General features: G+C 48.5%; 1 protein-coding gene across 2 annotated transcripts in view; it reads left to right on the top strand.

Annotated features, from left to right (window-relative positions):
* Zdhhc14 (zDHHC palmitoyltransferase 14) overlaps positions 1-23,533 on the top strand; it is a 254,567-nt gene that overhangs the window by 201,161 nt on the left and 29,873 nt on the right. For both annotated transcript variants that reach the window (XM_076859408.2, XM_076859407.2), the window contains exons 4-5: positions 18,827-18,964; positions 22,371-22,419. In XM_076859408.2, the coding sequence (XP_076715523.1) occupies positions 18,827-18,964; positions 22,371-22,419 (187 nt within the window). The remainder of the gene's footprint in view (positions 1-18,826; positions 18,965-22,370; positions 22,420-23,533) is intronic.

Here is a 23,533-nt window from a genome sequence, read left to right as displayed (position 1 = left end):
ATCCAGTTTAAAGATCTCGATTGACTTGATGATTCTAGAATCAGGCAACAGAGGAGTCTGGTTTTATAGACAAAAAAATTACTTCAAAGTAATATTTCTTATAATGTGGGTATAGGAAGAGAGAAAAATAACTGAATAATGAACATTGAGATGCTTTTTTAATTTAAGGATTAAAGCAGAGGAACCTTCAGTATCACATGGAGGGAGACTGGCCTGTTTGGGGAGCGTGGCTATTATTTCTGTGGTGGTTAATCTGATTTCTCAGTCAGGTAACAACCTAGTTCTAGTGTGGTGATGTAGATCTTTTGTGGGTGACTCTGTTTTGATATTTTTTGAGGGATACCAGGGATTGAACTCAGGGGCACTCTACCACTGAGCTACATCACCAACCCTATTTTGTACTTTATTTAGAGACAGGGTCTCACTGAGTTGCTTAAAGCCTTGCTTTTGCTGAGGCTTCTTTTGAACTCGCAATCCTCCTGCCTCAGCCTCCCAAGCTGCTGGGATTATAGGATGCACCACAGCGCCCAGCTTCTATTTTGATTTTAAATCTGGTCATTTGGGGCCCAGTGCAGAAGCTTAGTTCAAAATAAAGGCCTCCTGTAATTTTTATTAAACACGACTAAGCCAAAAGTATTTATTATTATCTATATATGCAAGCAGAGTACAAAGAAATACAGAACAGACTTCCTGCCCTTGAGAGGTTTTCTGCCTAGTCATAAAAAGTTAATGAATATCCTAGAGAAATATTTAGCAATACTGCAGCACTCAGGATAACTAGTCTGATAGTGGCATGGATTAGACCAATTCCCATAAAGAGGGGAAAAAATCAGATAGTGGCCTCATGGAGAGGTAGATGCCACCTAAGGAGGGCCTTGATGACCATAAGAGTATAATGTTCCAGAAGGAAATTCAGAAGGGTGAAATTCCACCTTCAGAGAACTAATCTGACACCTGAGCAGTGAATTAGTTGATGAGATGTATTTGCTAGCTAGTGCGCAGAGATGCTGTGTAACAAACATTCTCAAAACTCTCAGTGGATTTTAGCAATAGCATCTCTCTCTCTCATGTGCCTGAAGGTCATCTGGGACAACTCTGGAGCTTGGCTATAGCATTGGTTTGAGATTAGGTCTTCTCAATTTTGCTCTCAGACCAGGCTGAAGGGAAAGCAGCTCCCAGGGCACATTCTTCTCGTGGTGGTCATGAGACCACATCATGGGGAGCTAAGACAGAGTATCTCTCAGGACCTCTGCTCATGGCCCATTGCAAAGACTGCAGTAACCAAGCAAGGCACATGGCCAGTGTGAATGTCAGTGAGCAGGGAAGGGTACCCATCTCAAGGGGAACAGAAGAGATTATGTACTCAACAGTACAGGCTGACATGGGGGTGGGGGGATGTGAAGGCTAAGACCAGTTACCTTCTAAGAAGTGGTTCCTTTTAACCCATCCAGCACCTTACATCAGGGGCCCAGGGACCAATCATTGACTTGAGTCCCTTAGAAGAAGATTGGCTCTAGCAATAGATTTGGGATCTAGGATGGCAAAGGCCCAAGCATACCTCGCTGGCCCTGAAGTTTCTTCTCCTTAGATGCTGTAGGTAGCACGTCTCCAGCTGTTCTGTTGGGTGTGAGGCAGTAAATGTTTCACCAGTTTCCACCCACTGTTTGTGGGAGTTGGGCAGAACTGAGCTGTTCCAGGCTGGAAACTTTGATAATGAACAGTAACCTGTGTGCTTTGCTTTGAAAGCTTAATGCATGTTTGTATATTTTTTTAACAAAAGCTATAAAAATAATTGGGTTTGTTGGAATACATTAAGTTTTATTTTATGTTTGAAAAGGTTGATAACTGTTTAAATAAAGGGCTAATCAAAATGGAGAGATTATATTTTGGGAAAAGAAATAAACATGTTTATTTTAAAATCCAGTAACATACCTGCACAACTGTAATTAGGACCTTTTCGGATGAAAGAATGAAAGCCATTTTTACTAAAATAACACTTTCCTTTCTAACACCACCCAGTGTTTATGTATGCCTTTTTGGGTTGGGAGCTGGTTCTCCGTGTGTTTTTTTTTTTTTTTTTTTTTTTTTTTTTCCTGCAAACCAGCCTGAGCGCTGGTCATTTGATACAGAGCTAAGGTCCAGGGAGGCAGAGACCTGCCCAGGTGGACAGCATGGCTGGAACAGGAAGGGCAGCTCCCAGAGCCTGTTGGACATGAGAAAAGGTAAAAACTTCTGTCCAGCCTGATTGGAAGGCTTTCAACATTCTGATGACAGGTGGTGTCTGCCATGATGAGAAGGCACAGGGCTGGGGGAAGGAGCAGGACAATGAATGGCACATGGTCCCCAGCCTTTAAAAGGCTTTCATGACTCCTGGAGGAGCAAGAGAAAGTGCTGCCTGCTCCATCCCAGCTGGGCCCGTGCACCGTCATGAGTGAGCTCAACTTGCTAGTTCATCCCCCAGGATGATCATGGAGTCAGCAGGACAAGAGGCGCATTAAGTACTTTAAATTCCAAAAGCTCTTCTTTCACATACATCTGTGAGTATTGCTTTGCCCTCCTGAAGTTACGGCAAGAGCCTCCTGGTTTTCTGTGTGGCAAAGGCTCACTAGCCCCTGCCACACAGAAAACCACCTCCACCTCAGGGTTCCCGTGAGGCCTTTAAGGTCCAAAGGGAGGGTTCAGTGACGTGAGAGTAGAGGGCACCAGAAATTTGATGGGAAGCAGCAACCCGAGGGGAAGCCCTGAGCCCCAAACGTGAGGAAAAGCTAAAAGATCTACTGGACAGAGCCATTTCCCCAGGAGGCCTGCGGGGAGCTCAATTGCTGTGAGGACAGAGATAAGACAGTGGCCCCAGTGTGGGTGTGACTTACTCCCTAGGACTGACCTGACCTGGCCAAGACCCAAGAACCTGGCTTCTTGGGTTTGCTTAGAGCAGGGATTCCTGACTTGGGGCCATGGATGGAATTCAGGGGGGCCATGACCTTAGCTCAAAAGATAATCACATCTTTATTTTCACTGACATCCAAATGAAATTGAGTATTTCCTTCAATCATGACGATAGGCAGCAAATTACATTAGTAGGGTTCATCACCACAGGAACTATGGATATTTCGTCTGACATTAGTTATTACAGAGATCTCAGAATAACATTTGCATCAATTCTACTTCAAAATTATGGTAGTTGATAAACCTTAACTAGGTCAGTTAGCCTATTAATAAATAGGCACACACCTTACTGCTTAAAACCAACTTTCAGAATTGTTTGGAAGATGCTATTTCATTATAATTGACCTCCTTTGCATCTCATGTATGTAATATATTTAAAACATCTGGGATGGGGCTCTGGGCTTCACCAGACTGCCGAAGGGGTTCACGACACTAAAACAGTTAAGAATCACTGTTTAGACTCAAGTTGTTAGAAAATAGGCCCCTTAGGACTTGTGTGGGACTTTAGTATGCTCTCTCCACCCTATCCCAAAGGGTTTCCAAGAGAGTTTTTAAAGTAATAAATAAGAACATTTCTTTCAGGAATGCCATTTTTAAAGGGCCTTTAAAAAAAAAAAAAAAAAAAAAAAGCAAACTACAGTGGGCTCTTTCTCCTTCCTTCCTCTTTTCCTTTCTCAATCCAAACAGGTTTGTGGCCCAAAGCTTTCAGGGGTAGGAGGCAGGCTTGGACACCTCCCAGCCCCAGTGGGACCTGAAGGATCTGGTGCTGAGCAGCTTTATTTAACCCTTTCATTACAAAGGAGAGAACATAACTAGCAGGCAGCTCAGGGCTCTGGGGTAAACAGAACTGTCTTGACATTGGTGAGATGTCCTCTTGTCTCCATCCCTTTATGCCCTGAGAACTATTGGGAAGAAAAGAACCCTCAATGTAAAGAAATTAAAACCTTTACACATGTCAAAATAGCACACTTACAGTATCGTCTTAAATTTGAAGCCCTGGCTTTTCCATAGGGGTGTGTGATGACTTATATAACATACCTTTCCACCTAAACTTGGCAAAAGGGAGACGTATCATAGAACACACTCTTGGCTCTTAGGAGTTGAACCACAACAGTGTTCCAGCAGAGTGGCAGGCCACTGGTCATATGATAGCAGCAACCAACTTTCTCCTAAGAGGTCTGTGCCTGGAAGCCATTGCTTACTACCAGCTCATGCTTGTTTTATTTCGCTTTTTCACCAATAATTTGAACAAAAAAAAACAAAAGCATCTTTCCCATTTCTGGTCATGCTAACAGAAAGTTGCTGGTGTATAGGCACAGACAGGCTCCCCGGCTGCGCTCAGGGAGGCAGTGAGCATCAGGGCTGGTGACCTAGATTTTTTAGGGCTGTGACATAGCTGATGAACATGTCATTCACTCACCTACTTAGGAAATACTGACGGACTGTGGATTGTGTCGGCCTCTGGCAGGTGGGCCCTGGGAGGCAGTGGTGAATGCGGCCAGCCTGGGCCAGCCAAAGAGCTTCCAGGTGTCCAAGGAGGAACATGGGTGGATTAGCAAACACCTCCCGTGTGGGAGCATAGGAGAGAGACCCCCAGCCCAGAGGAAGGAGTGTCCAATGTGAGGCCCAGGGTGAGTTCCCGTGAGCCAGCACATGGCCTTGCTACTCCTGCCTCCACTTAGCTGGCTCCTGGGAGCTGAGGGACAGGTGGTGTGCCCGACTCAGTCTCCACATGTGGAGGACTAAGAGGCAGGAGGGAGGTGGGGGCCTTGCAAGAAGCACAAGGGGGTTTCCACCTTATGAGGGCAGAGGATGAGTGAGCTCTTCTGTGTTGGAGAAAGCACCCTCTGTGTCCAATGCACAGCAAGCTGCATGTTACAGCATGAAGCTGGGGAGAGAGGGCCGTGGCCATGGTGCCAGGGTAGGTGGCAGTAGCCTAGACCAAGGTAGTGGCCTAGAGATGGGAAAATGTGGATATTCCCGAAATATTTAAGAGGAGGAGGCAACAGGACTCAGTTTTCATCAAATTCATGGGGTTGAGACAAAGGAACCATTTATTCTGTCTCCTAAGAACATGGATTTCCCCATGTTAAAAACTAAGGCTTTTAAAGAAAGCACTGTGTCATGACTTGGTGACCAGAGTTTATGAAGTACATGATTCAGTTTAACCACCTCGAAACTTCTGGCCCTCAGTCCAGAGCTTGAAATGCAGCCGCTGAAAACAGACGTGAGGACCCAGACACAGTGAGATGAGCTCCGCGGAGCCCCGGTGAGAGCAGCATGCGTCAGGCTGCCTCTGTCAGGCTGCCTCTGTCAGGCTGGTGCCTGCGAAGTCAGAGCAGGGAGAGAAAAGGGAAAGGGTGGGAAATAAGTGCTGGAGGGTAACTGGAACAGAAGGAAAGGGGGGCGGACACAGAGGAAAGGGAGAGGCGGAGAATGGATGTAGTGTCCGTGGCCCTGGAGAGCAGGGGCCTTGGATGGGCCGACAACTGCCGGCTGGGGCAGAGCAGCCACGTCTGGCCAGGGATGTGGCTCTTCCCACGTGGAGCAGGGGCTCCCCCAGAGCTGCCGGGGTGCCAGTCATTCAGCTTGCCCCCTTAACCCAGAACGTCTCCCTGTCGCCAACACTGTCACCCTATCTTTCGCCTGGCTCTTTACAATTTATAAGGTGACTTCATAAAGAACATTGAGTTTTGTGGTGAGTGGGGTGGGCTGTTTAATGGCCTTAAACAAAAAGTCTTATGGATGCCACAAAAGAGGACTCGGTTTCCAGTTCTGCTCTGAGCAGCAGTGTGTCTGTCCTCTCCTGGGCCATGGAAGAGGGCCGTGGAGACAGGCACCGAGCTCAGTGAGGCGGTACTGAACCTTGTTTTGTCTCCACATTTGCATGTTTCAGGACGCCTCAGTCACCCCCGAGTCTCAGGACAGCCCCTGGATGAGGAATGGAAAGAGGTTGTTCATCAAATGAGAACAGGCAGGCCGGAAAGCAGGGTGTGATTTCAGAATGTACCCAGGCTTTTATTCTGTGCATTTATTTTAAAATGATTTTCAACAAACAAGTGAGAGCGTGCATGCCATGCTGACAGGAAATCTCCACCACAGGATTCCCAGGGCTGCTGGGGGACATTTTCAACCAGTCCTCGACCATCAGTGACTCCCCTGGTGCCAGTGCACAGTCTGGAGAGCCTGCTTCTCGTGCAAGGGCTGGGTGGCCAGGCTGGGTCTCAGGTGACAGAGGGGCGCCCTCTGGCCCAGTGCTGGCCTCCTTTCTGTTCAGAATTGACAAACTGCCACTCACTTTAAAATTACTTCCTTCAATACCAGGAAACGCCCCAGCAGTCGCTTGGTGGGAGTCTGTTTCTGTCTTCCTCTTCCCCTGTGCCCCCTCTCTCTTACTCTGTGACTCTGGGGAGGGTATGCTCCACCCGGCGTCCTGCCCCTCTCTGCCTTCCAGAGTCTGACTTTCTCTGGGTCTCTGACTCCAGCTCAGACCCCCCCTCCGAGTTCTAGTCTTGCATATGCAACTGTCTGCTGGGCAGCTCCACTTGGGGGCACAAAAATGTCCCTCATCTGTCTTCCCAGCCTCCTTGCTGAGTGCCGGCACCGTTCTTGCACAGGGAGTCCCAGCGGAGGCCTTCCTCGCCACACCTGCCTTACCTGTAGTCACCAGGGTCGGTGCCTTTGGCTCACTCGGTGAATCCCAGCTCCTTGCCCTCTCTGTGCCCTGCATGGCCACCGTGAACTGCCACCACCTCTCATCTCAACTCCTGCTCCAACCCCCACCACCCACTCCTGCTCCTCTCAGACCTCTGGGCCAACACCAGCATGACCATTCCTAGACAGCATCTGACCGCCCATGGGAAGAAGGCCACAACCCTGGCCCACCACTGGCCCTGGACATGAACTGCACTCCTCAGCGCCACCTGGCTCATCCCTGGGCCTCTGGCTCCTTGTTAATTCCTTTGAGGGGGTCCCAGTGGGGGCCTCATTCATACACCCCTCCCATGGCTTTCTGTGCTCTTCCTCAACAGTGCTGACCAGGGCGGTGTGGGGCCTTTCTGGGCAACCGACTGCCCACCTAACATGCAAACTCCAAGAGGAAAGTTCCGTCTGCCCCTCGCCCCACACTCCCAACAGCAGCACCTGGGCCAGCAGCAAGGGTCAGGTGACCATCTGCCAAAAGGGGCAGGTTGTGGAGAAAGAGGGCGAAAAAGAGGGTTTGATACTCTTCGGCCGTGTCTACCTCCATCTCTCCATTTCACCTTTCTCTCTTGAGAAGCAAAATCTTTGAGGCCATGTGACTAGGTCAGTATTCCCACTGAGGACAAAATGTTTCCTTTACCGGAGTCTACACTAAATCATAGCCCCCACCCCAGGCCTCCCGGAAGTACAAATTAAATTTTCAGACTCCAAGAGCAATGAGGATCGGTTTCTTCAAATTAAATCTGACGGGGGTGTTCACCCCGCTATTGTTCTGGCAGGAGGCAAGTGCCATCTCTGGGGACCTTCCTCATGCAGGCCTGGTACGGTGCAGTTGCACACGTGCTTGTTTATTCCCCAAGTAACTCAGGGCCTCTCGTTACCAGGCGCAGGTCTACGTGAAGCAGTGGCTCTGTTGGGTCCTGGCGTCCACACGTTAGCAGGAAGACCTGGAGGCTCTCTCCTGTGGTTCTTGGTTTCAATGCTGCTCATGGCCCCCAAGTTCACCTCGTGACCCACTACTTGGCCACCACCCATGGTTCAGAGGGAAAGCCCAGGAGAGCTGCCCTGTTCCGAGGGATGGCAGCCTTGGGCCAGGCCAACTGGGGCTACCCAGGGTGCCGGCCCCCCCTGAGGGTCTGTGCCTCCACCACAGGAGGTGGCACCTGCCTTTCTGCCGCCTTAGAACAACGTGATTTTAAATCGGCTGCTGACGAACGTCGCGTTTCCTCCGCTTCAGGAAACAGTGCACCCTTTGCCGCTTGAGTGCTTACTGTAGGGTTGGGGCGCAGTTTCCGTCAGACTTTCCAAACATCAGGGAGTGAAACAAAGGTTCAGAGCCACTGCCCTCAGGGTGGAGAACACTGTCCAGTGCTGTCCCAAACAGCTGATGAGGGCAAGAGGCCTCCATGCTCACTGGACATCCTTTCCTCTTCCTTCACTCATCGGGGCCAGGAGGTCTGAGATGGGGGCTCTGGGAGGACCACCCCATGCTCAGCCTCAGTGTGGAAGGGCTGGTCTGCTTGCCCCAGGCCTGTCTGCGTGGCCCGGATGCTGGCTGCTATTAGGACTAACCCCTAATCACAGCTGCCTCACTTAAACACTGCTCTTAGAAGTCCCCTGTAACTCCTGACAGGAAGGCCAGTGGGACCTGTAGACATTAATCTGCCACATTCCCAGAACACCGGGGCCCAAGGTGCATGCCATGCTCTGCCTGAGCCATCCTGAAATTCTTAATAATTACTAATTATTCTAATAAGCTGCTCCATATTTCCGTTTTGCAGTGGGCCCCATGAATTATGCCCTCAAGTCCTGACCAGGAGAGAGACCCTTTGCCTGCTCTTCTGAATGCCTTTGTTTAGAAAGTAATTAAAGATCTACTGACTAGACTTACACGCTGCATATGAACAACAGGAAACAAAACAAGAGACTATATTTAGAGGCTGAGCAGTCTGCACAGACCCAGTGTGCTGGCAGGAGCCTTTATGTGTCCTCTGTCGTTCCTGACTGCTTTTAGAGCCACCAATTCGTTCAGGGCCTAACCCGGGCCTGTAAGAGATCCAGTTCTTGTAAATTCTTTATTTATAGTTCCTGCTGCTGAGGCCTGTGGCACTTCCTCGCTGTGTGTGGGAGTTCCTGAAATGTTCTGCTTAGCCATGGCATCACGGCATGAGCAGGGGAGGTGCCTTGGAGAGCCCGTCTAACTGGCCCAGTCCCGAAATCTGCCTGGTGGCATCGTTAAACACGCAAAAGGCCAGGACCAAACTCAGGATCTCCAGCTGAGTCCAGCGTGCGTTTCTTCACAGCGTAACAACACACACGCAGGGGCCTGGACTGGAATTGCTAGAATAATTTCAGTAAATATGTACAAGCTGACTGCACGTTTGCCAGCTATTTATTATTATGGTATTTACGTATTTGTTTATTGTTGCCAGCGGTGGCCCATTTTAGAAAATGAGCATTTCTGAGGAAGCCCAGTGTGCAGCCCAGGTACAGGTGCAGCTGTTCAGGAGGAAGAGAAGGGAAAGTTTGTGTGTGGAGGTGGAGGTGCCCAGCACCCGAGGAGCTCAGTTTGGAAACGGCAGTTCAGACACATAGCCCTGCAGTCACCTTGCAGGGGCCACCTGCAGGAAGAGGTACAGGAACGTCAGCAGCAGGAGCCACCCAGGGAAAAGAGGCAGGGGGCTGAGGAGGTCTTATTTGCACCAGAAGATGCCTGTGGCACACGTGGAAGGCACCCTGAAGGGGACATCCAGATGTGACAGTGGTTCACACAGGAGGGGATAAGGGCACATGCATGACTGTGGCCTTCAAAAATAGGGGAGTGGAAGGATAGAAAAGACCAGAAATGCATCCACAACTTCTGCTGACCACATGGGTATGAGGTATGGAGGAGCCCAGAGCAAGAAATGAGTCCATTCCGGTCTCCTACCTGGGGACACTGACTGGACACCACTGCAGCCACTGGTTGAGGGGTTTGTGAGGAGATAGTGAGGGGGCATCATGAACAGAGCTTTGGACCTGATGCGCAAGAGGTGTCCGTGGGACAGTTGGGTGGAAATGGCCGGGGGCCCTTGGAAGCCCAAGCTCACATCAGCAAAGCTATAGCTCCATAAGGAGAAGCGCCAAGCACCAAGGATGACCTGCCCCACAGCTGTGATGCCCACCCCCACCCTCAGATGGCCGCTGCCCTGGGCCAGGCTGTCCACGCCCAGCCATACCCTCCAGGCCAAGTGAAGGGACAAAAGGACTTGAAATCTCAGATACACACCCCGAAATCCCAGCCCAGAGGAGGCTGGAGCAGCAGCTATTTCAGGGGTGAGGCCAGATGTCTGTGTGGAGGACAATGTGCTAGGAGACTCAGGGTGTCCTAGGCCCCTTCTGTCCACCAGAGTCTTGCTTTGCTTCCGTGCCATATCACAAAGTGGGGCAGCCAGGACTTGTCCTGGGAGAACTGGGCTGAGCCTCAGGACCCCTGACTGGGAATATGAGACAGCCAGGGTGGCAGTGGCCCCTGGATCTCAGACTGTGGAACATCAGAGAGGAGCAACCTGGGGTTTGGGGGACAGGTAGGAGGGCGGTGCCTCTTAGAGATGGGAAACTGAGGGCCATCGTGACCATAATAGAGATGTGAGAAGATGCCCTCCAGGTGAAACTGTCAGGACCTGTGCAGAGGAGTGTGAGAGGAGACAGCTGCCAGCCCTGCTCTGTGTCCCCCACGATCCACACAGCCTGTCGTAACACCAGCATAGTGATAGTCACAGGGCACCACCAAAGGACAGTTTTGTCACCAGAAGAGTTACCACCTGTTGACACACAAGTGCATGTTTGTATTTCTTTCCTTAAGCCGCTTTGATATTTTAATGCCGCAGTACTTAAGTTGGATATAAAGTTTCCGATTAAAAAAATGAACTATCTCAGAAATTTTTCAGAGTCTTCATGCTTCTGAATTAAAAAAAAAAAAAAAAAGGTCCTCCTTGGGTAGATCACCGCCTGCTTCCTAAGGGGAAAAGCATCCGTTGCGCTGACTCACTGAGTCCTGCTCCTACACAAGCTCTCGGTGCCTGGATGAGGCAGATTCCTTGCAACAAGACCAGAAAGGCTTGTTGACCTTGGAAAACATACTAATTGGGAATATGACTTTCAAATTGGGTATCTAATAATAGAGCCAAATTAAAAGGTTTTCAAGAGCCATACAATGGCTGGATTCCGGTGTGTTAGGCACATGAGATAACTCAGCTCTGAAAACTCTATTACGAGGATAGAATAACGAGGCTTCGGAAAAGCTTAGTAACAGGACCAAAAAGAACAGAAGACTCCAGAGTGTGAGAGAAGCAGGAAACGCAATGGGACGCGAAGCGCTGCTCTGGGTGGCATTCCGGTTCCGTGTGCCTTGGAGCCACTTTCTCCTGGCTGCACTCCCGGGTCTGTGCTGCCAGGCTCGTAGTCTGTAGAAAGTGAGTAAAATAAGAAATGGGAATGGGAATTAAAATCCAGAGCCCTGCAAATGTTCAAAGCATGATGTAAGATGGTGTTAACGATTTGAAGGCCAGCAATTTCTGGAGGAAACTGAGAGGTTTCTGAAGGGAGCTGGTTGATAGCAGAAACTTGTTTTTTGATAGTTTAAGAGAGTTTTGTTTTATTCTATGGAGAATTAAGGAGAAGTCCCAGGTCTACCCTCATGTCCTGAAACCCAAAGACAGGTGAAGCCAGCCCAGGGCTTGGGTGGGGCCAGGGTGGTGTGGCCCTCAGACTGAGATTCTCAAGAAGCCTCCCCTGCCCCTAGCAGACTTTATTCCAGCGAGTGACAGCTGGAGAATCACCAACATGCGGGGGTTGTTTTCTTGAGCCTATGCAAATCTGAGCTCCCATTACTGATTTTATCACAGTGGTGCAGAGCACTGATTCTCCTCCTGCATTCCAGGCAGCTCAGCGAGCTAGACAGCAGGCTGCTGATCTGATTATTGTCTAAGGGAGAGGCTCGGAGCAGAAAGCAGGGCCTGATTCCTCCTGCTGGTTCAAATTCACTGCTTCATACAATGATCTTCCCCAACCCAAAACTGAAGTGGTAGGATTTCCTTTTGGATCCTAACCGACCAACTTGGTTTTAAGGTACCTCATTTCTGCCCCCTTTTTACATCGCCTTTCAAAACCACTAGACTGGATTAAGGTCCCCTTTCCCTCCCTCCCCCTTCACTTTCTCTAGCAAGGCCTTTTATGTCTTTCCTAAATGGTTCCATAATCTTCTGTTTCTAATTAGCAGATCTAACTCATGGGCTACCTTGCTTCAAAACACCTGTGTCTCCATTGCTTGCTTGTCCCACCTCCTGAAGCACAAAATCCCCCAACATTGAAAACCAGCATTAAAAACAGATGTTAAACTGAGAAAATTTGATAAGGTAGAAATCTATAAAGTTGCCTGTTTGGGGGAGCTGAGGGGCCCTTCGATGTGCATTATCAAGCTTCAACATCTCATGCCCAGAGAGCCCCTCAACATGCCAGGTAGTGGGGAAACCAAGGCAGGAGCCAGTGAGACCAAGGAGATGGGGGAGGAGGCAGGTGGGGTACTTTAGAGCCGGCCACGTGGCTGTCCACAGCTATGTTAAATTGCAGCACAAAGCCGACAACAACTCCACATTTACTAATTGCTTTTACATGGAAGGGTTTTAGTTTTTTTAATGAGGAGCTAAAAGCTTCAGAATCTTCATCTATAAGACATTGACAAGGACTCTGACCAGAAGAATCCACACAGATGCTAATAAAATGTAATACCTTTTTTACATTTTAATTTGCCAGATCAAAAGTGTCTTAGAGCTTATCTGATCCAACTTTTGACATGAAGAAATTGAGTGCCCACATAGAAATGCTATAATACTTTAAGACTACAGCATTAGCTAATCTGATTTCTTGGTTTTGTTTCTCCATCAAATCGAGCAGAACTAATTTTCAGGAAATTAACTGAGAAGAGAGGGTAGGGAAGAAAACTTCCTCCCTGGTACTCGCTTGGCCCCCGATTACACCCAGCTCTACAATCTCATTCCCCGTTCATCAAGCGGCTGTCTCTGATCTACACGCCTGCATAAGTCTGGAGACTTCCCTGATGTTCACCTTGCTGAGAATGAGATCCCTTCACATTTGCAAGGACTTCTCGATTGAGAGTGGGCAGCTCCAGATACAGGCCAGGTGTTTTGCACACACAGCGGAGCTCCGAAGCCCTGGACCAGAAGAGCCCAAGGGACCACTGATAGGAGCAGCTGTCCTGGCCTCGCCCTGGCCTGGAGCCTCCGTTACCCTTTCAGCAGCAGAGCATGTGGGCTGTTATGGGAGGGACTGGCTGGGTTGGGTCTTGGGCATAGGTGCCAGCAGAGGTTGGCAGAGGAGGCAGGCACAGGTGGTGGCTCAGAGTTGAAATCAATACCTGAATCCCAGAGCTGGCAGCTCCATTTGGTTTTCTTATCTGCAAAATAGGAATATCCTGGAGGTCAGGAGCTTTGTGAGAGTTCGAAGGCACAGTTCACGTGAAGTTCTTAGCATAGCAGGTGGCAGGGTAGGATGCGAAGGCTTCTGTTTCTAATTAGCAGAATTAGAGAGCAGGGGGCAGCGTGGAGTAAGACAGGTGGGGCTGCTTTTCAGAAATCTCACCTCCTGTACCCAGAAGCAAAGCTGCTAGAACTTGGGTCTCACCAGAAGATGTACAGTAGCACAGATTCTTCAGTGTCTGAGGACTTGGAATACTTTAGCCAGCTTAATATTTAAATGTTACTGTTGCTTCACTTTATGAATGAGGTGAAGCCACCTAGACCAGGTAGTGATGTGTACCACGACATTGCAACATTTGTCCTTCCAAAAAACAAACAAAATATACTTTACAAGGCAATTTTTCCCCTAATTTTGGAGGTTAAAAAAAAAAAACAGGTTTAAAGAAAAGCAATTTTCTACTTCAAACCTTGAAAAATCATGTAACTAAATTTGAGTGTAATTAACTTTTAAACTTCATTCATGCATTTCTCTCCCTTAATTCTACCTGGTCCTTGGGATGTCCTTGGGGAAGGGGACTGGAACTGCCCCTTCTCCATCTCCCAACCCAGCTGAGCCAGGCTCCCCAGAGCCCAAACCCCTGCCTAGGAAATGCAGAACTCTGGCTCCGGGCCACCTGTGCTGACCTCAGGATGTGACTTGCACCCATCTGTGGATCTGACTCTTGAGGGCCCAAGTCAGGGCCTAACTGCTGGGAGCTTCAGATTCTTACCGTTTTTCCAAATATTTCATTTCTCTGACAGCCTTCAAACATGCCTCTTGCAAATACTTTTCTTTCCACATTTCAGTGGACTTTTCTTTCCTATCCAATTTGAATCATTCTCATTTCTCTTTATTTGAAGGCCTCTTTTTTCATATCCAATCTCACCCAGAAATTAAATCCTCCTTTAGTCAAAGGAGCAATGAAGCAACTCAGCTCAGGGTACCAGAGGTGGCTTAGCAGGTGGGGTTACTGTCAAGTGGCAGGAGACGCTGTGGCTAACAGCTTGCAGTGGCTGGAAGCGTTCCTTAGTCCCTAACAAAACGGAGGCCAGCGACATAGCAGAGTGCCTCCTTTTCCTGAACTACGTCCCCACTCATTGTTGTGGAAACGTTCTTCCATGCTTGGGATCCAGGGGCAGGTGACTCGGTTCCCCTCCAGCCTCTGAGTCCCTCTGTGGCACCCACAAAGCCTTGAAGAAAACCACCTGTGCCTCCTACGTTCTGCAGGAGCCAGTTCACACTAACAGCTGTCCACCTTCTCTCTAAGGCTCTGGTGAACATCTCCCACCCCTCAGCCTTCTCTGCGCATCTTCAGACGACCAGGCCCCCGCCTGCCTTCCCTGTGGTCGGCATGCCCAAGCCCTCCCCGCACTGTCTGAGGCCTCCACCTGGCCCCCCGCAGTAGTGGTCACTCATAAATCTACTAGCGGCCATGAAAGTCATCTCTCTCTTTACTTGATGTGTGTATGTTGAGTGCTTGTTGTGTACCAGAGCTATTAAAATGGCTAGCTACGATTCCTGCCTTGGGGGTATCTGGGGGAAGAGGAAAACAAGTCCTCGGGGCATTGCAGGCTGCTCTGTGCTACCAGAGGAACAGCAGGACACCCCAACTAGCCTGCTCATGACTTTAGAGAACTTCTAGGTCCTCTGGCCACACTCCTCCCCAGGATCCACTCAGCTGCCCTCCTGTAGGGAAGAGATCCTCGTCCTTTTTAAAAGGATCCTGCAGGGCCGTTGCAGAGTGGAGACCACTATGTTCTGGAAGGATACAGACTTCAGAATCAATCCATGGGGCCACAGCCCCAAGGGGGTCCTTTAAAGACACCTCCATCACACCCACACCCACCCTGCCACCTTTGGTACACAGGATCCCTTTCCATTTCCCCACACTGACCCCCCAGGGCAGCTGTTAGGAACTGCCCGGCTGTGTGGTTGCACGCAACAGGGCTGGCCACTTGTTAGGGTCCCCTCTCCTCCAAATGTCTGCCCTGGCCCTGCCAGCCAATTGCTTGGGTCCCTGGGAGCTATGTCAGGCATCAGCCATGGCCACTTGCTCAGCTGTTGTCCAATTCTGGTCTACTCCTCTGGCCTGGAAACCGAGCAACACAAGCCTCATGGCTCAGAACTACTCTGGAAATTCTTGGACTTCCTGCCAATCCTCCGAGCATATTCAGGGCAGAAAGGAGGCTTCCCACAACAGGAGGCCTCCACCACGGGGCCCCCACCCTGCTCCCTCGACCCCTATCATGCTTCCCGGCCCTTTTTTCCTTGACCCATAAAAGGAGAATATTTTGTGCTGCCAACAGCAGTGAGCGTAAGGGCTGGTTCTGAAGGTGAGCTGGGTTTGTTAGCTCTTTCCTTGCACCTGAGGAATCTTTTGGAGGCTGAAAATAGCGTCCTCACCAAATAGGATCAGAAATTCTTAGGAGTCATGGAGTCTTGTGTTGCTATTTTTTTTCTTCTTAGTTTCCTGGCTCCTGATAATGGTGCTAGGCACCTGGGAAATAATAAAGTCAGGGTGGCATTTACTGGCCAAGGGGTCAGACTGACATATAGAGCAGGCCCCCATCCCAGCTTTGGGACTCCTTACCTGTGTGACTTGGGACAACCTACTTATTCATGTGCATGTCCTTCTGGAAATATGTAGGCTAATTCAGTCATTGGACAAAGATCTGTTAGACCTAAAGCCTAATCAATATTTCAGCTTATGAAAATGAGTAAAAATAACATGATTTCAAATAAAGGTGGGGTGGAGCCCACAGGACCTGCTCATGAATTGGATGTGGGGCAGAGAAGGAACACCTGGGGTTCTGGGTTGAGCACCTGTGGATGTGGGTATGAGAGGCTCACGTTTGGGGAAGGATGACAGGAAAAATATCTCTGGTACAAGGCCAGTCTGAGATGCCAGTAGACCTTCAACAGGAGTCTGCCACTCAAGGTGAGAGACACCATTTTGGAGTCTTGGGGTAGAGTTGACATTTGAACCTTGGGATGAAAGATTCTCCAACGACAGAGAGTCATGGAGAATAGCAGAGGTGCAAGCTGAGCCCTGGAGCAGCCGTGTGCCCAGCGTGGGCAGAGAGCATGGTCCCATGCAGGACTGAGAGGGAGGCACCCCTGGGCCCCTTCCTCCTACCCTGGGTCCCACACTGGCCAGGTCCACAGAGGACCCCAGAGTTCTCAGAACCACTGACCACCATGAGCTCAACAAACACAATGGTGGCCAAGAAAAACAGTCGATGAAAGAATTGCTCAGTGCGCCTGCAGTTTTAGTGGGGCTTTGTCAGCCAAGGAAAAGTTTTCTTGCTGGGAAAACAAAACAAAACAAAACAAAGCAATCCACGTGGGAAAGGCTTCCAGGCCAGGGTCATTGGAAAGCCTGGTGTCCATAGCCACCTCGAAGTCTCTTAGGCCAGGCCAGGCCATGCAGCAACACACCTCAGCTAGTATTAAACTTTCTGAGCTAAAAATCCAAGGCCTGCCCTGCGGAAACAGGCCCTGTACCTGCAAGACCTTCCCACCGGATGGGGTTCCCAGGTGCTGAGGATGTCCCCCAGCTCTGCTGCTCTGCTGAGCAAAGATTTTCCCTGAGGCTGAGAGGCTCCTTGCACAGGGGCTCAGAGTGCAGCCTGCACCGTTGGAGTCAGACTCGAACTTGGTGTGTGCTTTCCTGCCCCTGGCCTCCACTCTCTCGTTCCTGTTTCCTACAGTCAGATTCGAAGAAAAGTGGTTTCTCAAGCAGTCGCTTCAAAGCCAGGGAAAGCCCACTGACTGATGCTGTTTCCCCCTCTGTCCTCCTGGTAGACCTCTCATTGTACAGACTGGAGATCAGTGACTTGGGGAAGTGAGGTTTGTTTGTTTACTATTTAAAGACTATTTTTTTTTTTTTTTTTAGCGAAGTTTTAGGTTCACAGCAAAATGGAGAGGGAGGTACAGAGTTCCAGTCTTCCCACACCCCACCTGCACCACCTCCCCATCCCCAACCAGAGTGGAGACATCCGTTCAACTGATAGACCTACACAGTGTAATCACCCTGAATCCATAGTTGGCATTAGGGCTTGATCTTGGCCTTGTACATTCTGTGGCTTTGGACAAACATACAAGAAAGTGCATCTGTCATTATCCAGAGTGTTTTCCCTGCCCTAGCCATTGTCTGTGCTCTGTCTATTGTCCCACCTTCTCACCCTAATGGGGCTGTCTGAATGTAGAACTTAGCTCTTCCAGGATATGGGGCTGTGGCCATGTCAACTGTAACTCACATGAAGGCACCAATAGAAATTGTTTTTGTTATATATCAGCATTTTATAGGCCAAGCTAGTGACAAAATTTGTCATGTCCTTGGCATGATTGGCAATTTCTTCTTAATGCCACTTGCAGACCATGGTGGTTCCCTTGCAGTTCCTGTGCCACCTCATGTAGGAGATGAGTGGTTTGTGACACATGCTCAGAGGGTTGGGGAACTGACCACCTCCCCCAACTCTGTAATGCTATATTTACAATGTCACACTGAGAGCCTTTTCTGTGTGCTTTTAAAGCAAATATAGATAATGGAATATGAACACTGCTAAGCTTAGGAGAGAGTCTTTGCACAAAGCTAAGTTGTATGCTGAGCATTTTTCTCTGGGGCCAGCAGCAGGCTGATGTGAGTGGGTGTGTGGGAATCACACGGAGCAGTGGATGTCAGTAATCTGCTGAGCAGTCAAGAGAAGCCTTTGCCGTCACTTGCAAAGGAAAGAACAAATCACAGATGCACTACAGACTGTGGGATGCTCCCCAGATGGGAGGCCTGGCTGTGCACCTGGGGTACCGTGGGGTCCTGACAGGTGGAAGTGCAAACGCAGCGTTGTCACAACAAATGCTATAAATATACACAACACCAGAGGCCACACACGCAGTGGGAGACCTGGACTCAAGCTCTAGCCTCACTGCCTCTGAGCTGGCTGGTCCCCTGCAAGAAAGTCTCCCATCTCCCTGAGCCTCGGTTCAATCATCTGTAAACAGGGCAGGTTTTCACTTTCCTTATAGGAATGTTTTAGAGCCAAATATGTTAACGAATGTGATGAGTGTGTGTGCAACACTAACTGGGACGGGAGAACTGAGGAGTGTCCCTCTGTCTTGTTCCAGCCCTTTGTGTCCTCTCTCTGTGACCACTTACTGTACCAGGTGGTCACCCAATTCCACATCTGGCCCCCACCCACCTAGCCTAGCCCAGCCTCTACCATCAAGTGGCCTTGGCAACATCTTCAGGGAAGATTGTTCTGTGAATTCAGAGTTGTCTTTTAGAAAGAGGGAATTCTTTACTTTTCTAACAAGAATTTGTACTTTTTTTTTTTTTTTTGGCAGTACTGGGGACTGAACCCAGGGCATTGCACGTGCTGGCCAGCACTCTACCACTGAGCTCCACCCCAGCCCTGTACTCCCGTTTCTTTCTATATTTAAGAAGAATGTGTACACTTAGTTTTTTGAAACAGCTGAATTCTGTTGGAAGAATAATTATGTTCCTGAAATGTCTGGATGTTAATAAACATCTCTCTGAGTGGTTTTTTTGGAAAAATGCAGTATGATATTTTTATATTATCAGGGTATGGGGGAGGGGCTCCCTCCAGTAAAAAGACATTTTATTAATTGATTTCCACTCTTTTTCTTCTGCCTCTCATTTCAGAACGGTTTGATCACCACTGTCCCTGGGTAGGCAACTGTGTGGGGAAAAGAAACTACAGATTTTTTTATATGTTTATTTTATCCCTGTCTTTTCTGACAGTCTTTATATTTGCATTCGTTATCACCCACGTCATTCTTCGTAAGTATGCTGACGAAATCAGATTACGTATGTAACCATTTGCCTGACTTTGGTTTCCTGATTTGATTTTGATTTGATACTTTGATCATTTCGGGCTCTCTCTTCCTTCTCTTTCCCCTCTCCCCCTCCTCACTTCTCGCCTGCCCCCTTTCCGTTTATTACTCCTCCATCCCTCCTCATCCCTCCCTCTTCCCCCACCCCATCCTTCCAACAGCAGTTTCCTGGGTCACACCCGGACCAGGTGTTGCTTCCACCAACGAGACTGTTTCCGATACACCTGTTCCCTTTCCAACCTCAAAGACTTCTGCTAAGGGATCCTCTAAAAGATTTATCCCCACATTTTTCACAAAGGACACTGGGCCACAGTGATACATTAAATAGCAGAACCTGGCTCCTTAACACAGGAAGCACCTGCCCCAGGAAACACATCTGGGTTTCCTTGTGCACATACCTGGGTATGTTAAAAGTACACATTTAATGATATACTCAGTTGTCCTCTAGAATATAAGAAAACTACCCCCCGGCATATAGAGAAAGCAACTTTATTAAAGGTTAAGACTTCAGGGCTGGGGCTCAGCGGTAGAGCGCTCACCTAGTGCGTGTGAGGCCCTGGGTTCGATCCTCAGCACCACCAAATAAATAAATATAAATAAATAAATAAAAATGTATTGTGTCCAACTAAAAAATAAATATTAAAAAAAAGTTAGACTTGGATGAATAATGATCTTAATATATTTGCCTAAGCAAATGGAATTTTTTGTTCTCTATTCCAAAAGTCGTAACTTTCAGTTTCTTTGTCTGCTGATCATTAACCTTCCTACAACAGGCAGTGATGAGAAGAAGGAAGTTAATTGGCTTTGAACTAGAAATTCAAGCCTTTAAACTTCCATTACAGTGCTGACAGCGACACTGAAGACCATCCATGACTCTCATCTACATCCCTGAAGTACAGCCACCCACTAGCAAGTGCACGGCCTCCCTCTAGCATGTTTCCAGCAGTGTCTGGACACAGCCTCACCTTCTGCCTGCTTCAGTGCTGACACACAGATTGAGCATGTGGGGTCTCAGCTGGGGTGCACTTCCCTCCCTTGTCTTTGGGTGGGGTCCATGTGCAACTGGGGAAGTGTAGGTACAGAATAATTTGCATTACCTCTTGTGAGCATTAGTGGAGTGTGGACACTAAGCAGACTATCCAAATTCTCACAGATATTTTAAATCCTCATTCCCTTCTTTCTGTGCTCCTTTTGTCTGAATATGACACAAGTTTGTAACCTACAGTTGACAGCCATACCTTGGAGGGCTTGCAGGAGACAGTGTTCATCAGTCTTCTTGCACACCAGCTGAGCTGCTTCCATGGAGGCCCTGCAGAGGCCCCATCCAGCAAAACTGAGCCAGCATCTGATCTGGGGGTTCATAGACTAAAGAAGCAAAAAGAAAACCTAGTGTATCATATCATCTTCAAAGAAGCAATTGTTGACACAAGCAGAGTTAAATCAGTGCTAACTCCAGCACACACGTGTAGTGTTTGAACCTTACATTTTATATCTTTGACAAGTTCAAGGTGTTTTCATATACACTATGAAATTGTGCTTGTGGCCTCGCCTCTGCATTCTGGAGTTCACTTGCTCATTTGTGAACTTCAGGAACACACACACACACATGGGCATGATTACACACTTACACACTCAGTCTCTCGCACTCTTACACTATCACCTGCCCTTACCCTTATCTACCCTCACTCTCTCACACCTACACCCCTAACCCAGGGTCTCACACACCTCACATGCACTCCCTTACACACTCACACTCACATACAGTGAAGTCCGCTGCCAGCCCCCACAACTGGGCTGGGATGTGCATATCTCTTTCCCCTTTGCTAAAGCATCACTCACTCTGGCTCCAGAAAACTGGAGTTGACGGAGGCTTATGCTGAAGTATTGTTGATCTAATTGACAAAACACTAAGAGTTTATCTGCCTGCAAGATATATTTTGGACAGCAAATAAAGCTTTTTCTTTCCCCTGTTTGGCTCCCCCAAACAATCCCCATGAAACAACCTGCCACCCTGTTTGGCTTGGCCCATGACGTTTTCAAGGGCAAAGCGCTTCATGGTCCTTATGTGCCCCTAAGACTCAGGTGACATGGGCAGGGCAGAGAGCTGCCTGAGGGCGCTGGGAGCACCGCCCGGGTGCTGACCTGGGGAGAGAACTCCTGGCCCCCGGTGCTCCTGGAAGCCACAGTCTGGATTTCTGTGAGGGTAGGGGATTTGAGGCAGGGGATACAACGTGAGTTTAGTAGAGAAAAAATAATAATTTCCCCTTGTTTTGCCTCCAGATTATGCCTGCCCACCACCTGCAGCATGCCCGCTTGTCGGGTGCGCCTTGCTGGCCTTGGGGATGCGGGAAGAAGCTTAATGCCCCTGCCTTCCCTTCCCCTATCACTCCTGAGGCAGCCCCTTCCACATCCCTTCCCACCACGCTGTACTTCTCTGAGCCTTAGTGATGGGCGGTAGGTCCTGAGGGAGCAGAGACTCAGAGAAGAATGTGGAGCAAGCCCCTCCTCGCCACCCCATAGTGGGATGTTCTTCCTGGGGCCCTGTCACTCACTAACCCTGCCCTGCAGACAGTGAAACAGCACAGAGATGCAGCCAGCAGCCCAGCGCTGTCTTACCATTCTGCACATTTTGTTGCTGCATGTGGACCAGACTGCATCTGCTGAAGTACAGGACCCTCATCCAGCAAAGAGGGACCAGGCATCATCATCCAAGAGGGGACTGTCAAGAATTCCCCCAAATAGGCTTTTATTTTTAAAAGTTTGATTCAATACATAACAACAAAAGATGCTTCTCATCAAATGCCTGTTTGTTCAAGCTCCTAATGTTTCCTTGCACAGACAAGCTCATGTGAAAATGTCATTAACACAAAAGTATTATCCGTTATACACTGCAACTTGATGAATTTGTTTACTCTGGGTGTGGAGGCGGGGGAGCTGTGTCACAGGTAGTCAAGTCTATAGGACTTCCCGGGTCAAAAGTTAACAAATTTGGGGAAAACAGAGGAGAAAAAAAAAATAGCATGCAGTATTCTGTTTTGCTGTTAAAATGGAGGAAACAAAGAGTAATCAGAACTGTAATTTATGGGCAAGTGTGCAGACATCCATCTGCTTTTATTGAAACAATATCCTGCAGATGTTGAGTCTAATTGTGAATCTGCCATTTTCTTGTTGAATAACTTTAGTGGAATCTCCATTTCTGATCAGTAAACTGGATGCCGTAGCACTTACAAAATATAATTATTTAATTGATCTTTAGACACCTATAATTTTTATGTAGATGAGGGCTTGCAGCATGAGACTGCTCATTCTGGAGGTAAGTGTCTGAATACTAAATGTTGGTTTCATTCCTGCAGGTTCCCAGCAAACAGGATTCCTCAATGCCCTTAAGGACAGCCCTGCGAGATATCCTTTCTGGTGGCTCTGATGGTGCAGTGCTGATATGTTCATGTTTCACTGAATCCACACTCCTACCTCCTCATCTTTGGCCTTGGCTCTTCTTCCCATAAATCTTACTCTTTTTTTGTTCTGTAAAGCAGCCAGGAACTCCCTAAGAGTCACTCGCATGATAAATAGCATCTGAACCCTTGAATCTCTAAGCAACTCATCCAGCGTCTAAATTGAAGTGCTTTTCAGTGTGAAAGCCAAGTATCGACTCTTGCCCACCCCCAGAAGCCAGCACTGATTTGTGTCAAGTCAGGTTGGGCTGGAAAGAAGTAGGGCTATGAGCTCCTCCTGAGATCGTTTTGGTGGACAGGTGATCCCTAGGAACACCCGGTGAGGGTCTGCTGCAAGGTGTTGCAGTAGCCATCTGAGACCCCGCAGGCCCTCTGGACAGATGGTGTTGGGAGGTCAGTGTGACATTCTTGAGAAGTGAAGATGATGACCTGATAGTTTCTAGAAACAGAACTCCCTTTCACAACCCCTGAGGGACTGAGAATGGTCAATCTCAAGTCATTTACATCAACGAGGACCATTTCCCATCCTCCCAAATAGGAAATAAGGACACATACCACAATATTTTGAATTTTAAAAGAAAAACATCCATCCATTGAGTGCTTGCTTGGGCTTCCATCTGGATAACCCCAGATTGACACTGGTGTGGAGATGGTCAGTTGGACCCCTGACCTGTTTCCTTGATCCCAGCTCTTTCTTCATGTAACTGTACTTGGATTCCTCATTCCTCTCACGTGTGGTATTCATTTTGTCTTAGAGAATCCTACCACCTGTTCATATCAGGTACTTTTCTCTGTGTGTGGTGCTGGGAGTTGAACCCAGGGACTTGCACTGCTAGGCAAGTGCTCCACCCCTGGGTTACATCCCCAGCCCCTTATCATATGCTTCTTAAAGTGATCCATGTCCCTTAAAGTAAAGTGGTGGTGGTGGTACTTGGATCTGAAAAGTATCTTTCTGGCACCTCTGTGTTTCTGGGCCACGTAGGATGTTGGTTACAAGTCCAGTTTCTATAGTTGGTTACAAGTCCAGTTTCTATAGTTGGTTACAAGTCTAGTTTCTATAC

Source organism: Callospermophilus lateralis, chromosome 6 (genome assembly GCF_048772815.1).
Source record: "Callospermophilus lateralis isolate mCalLat2 chromosome 6, mCalLat2.hap1, whole genome shotgun sequence".
Taxonomy (NCBI): Eukaryota; Metazoa; Chordata; class Mammalia; order Rodentia; family Sciuridae; genus Callospermophilus; species Callospermophilus lateralis.
This window is presented reverse-complemented; position numbering and strand designations above follow the sequence as displayed.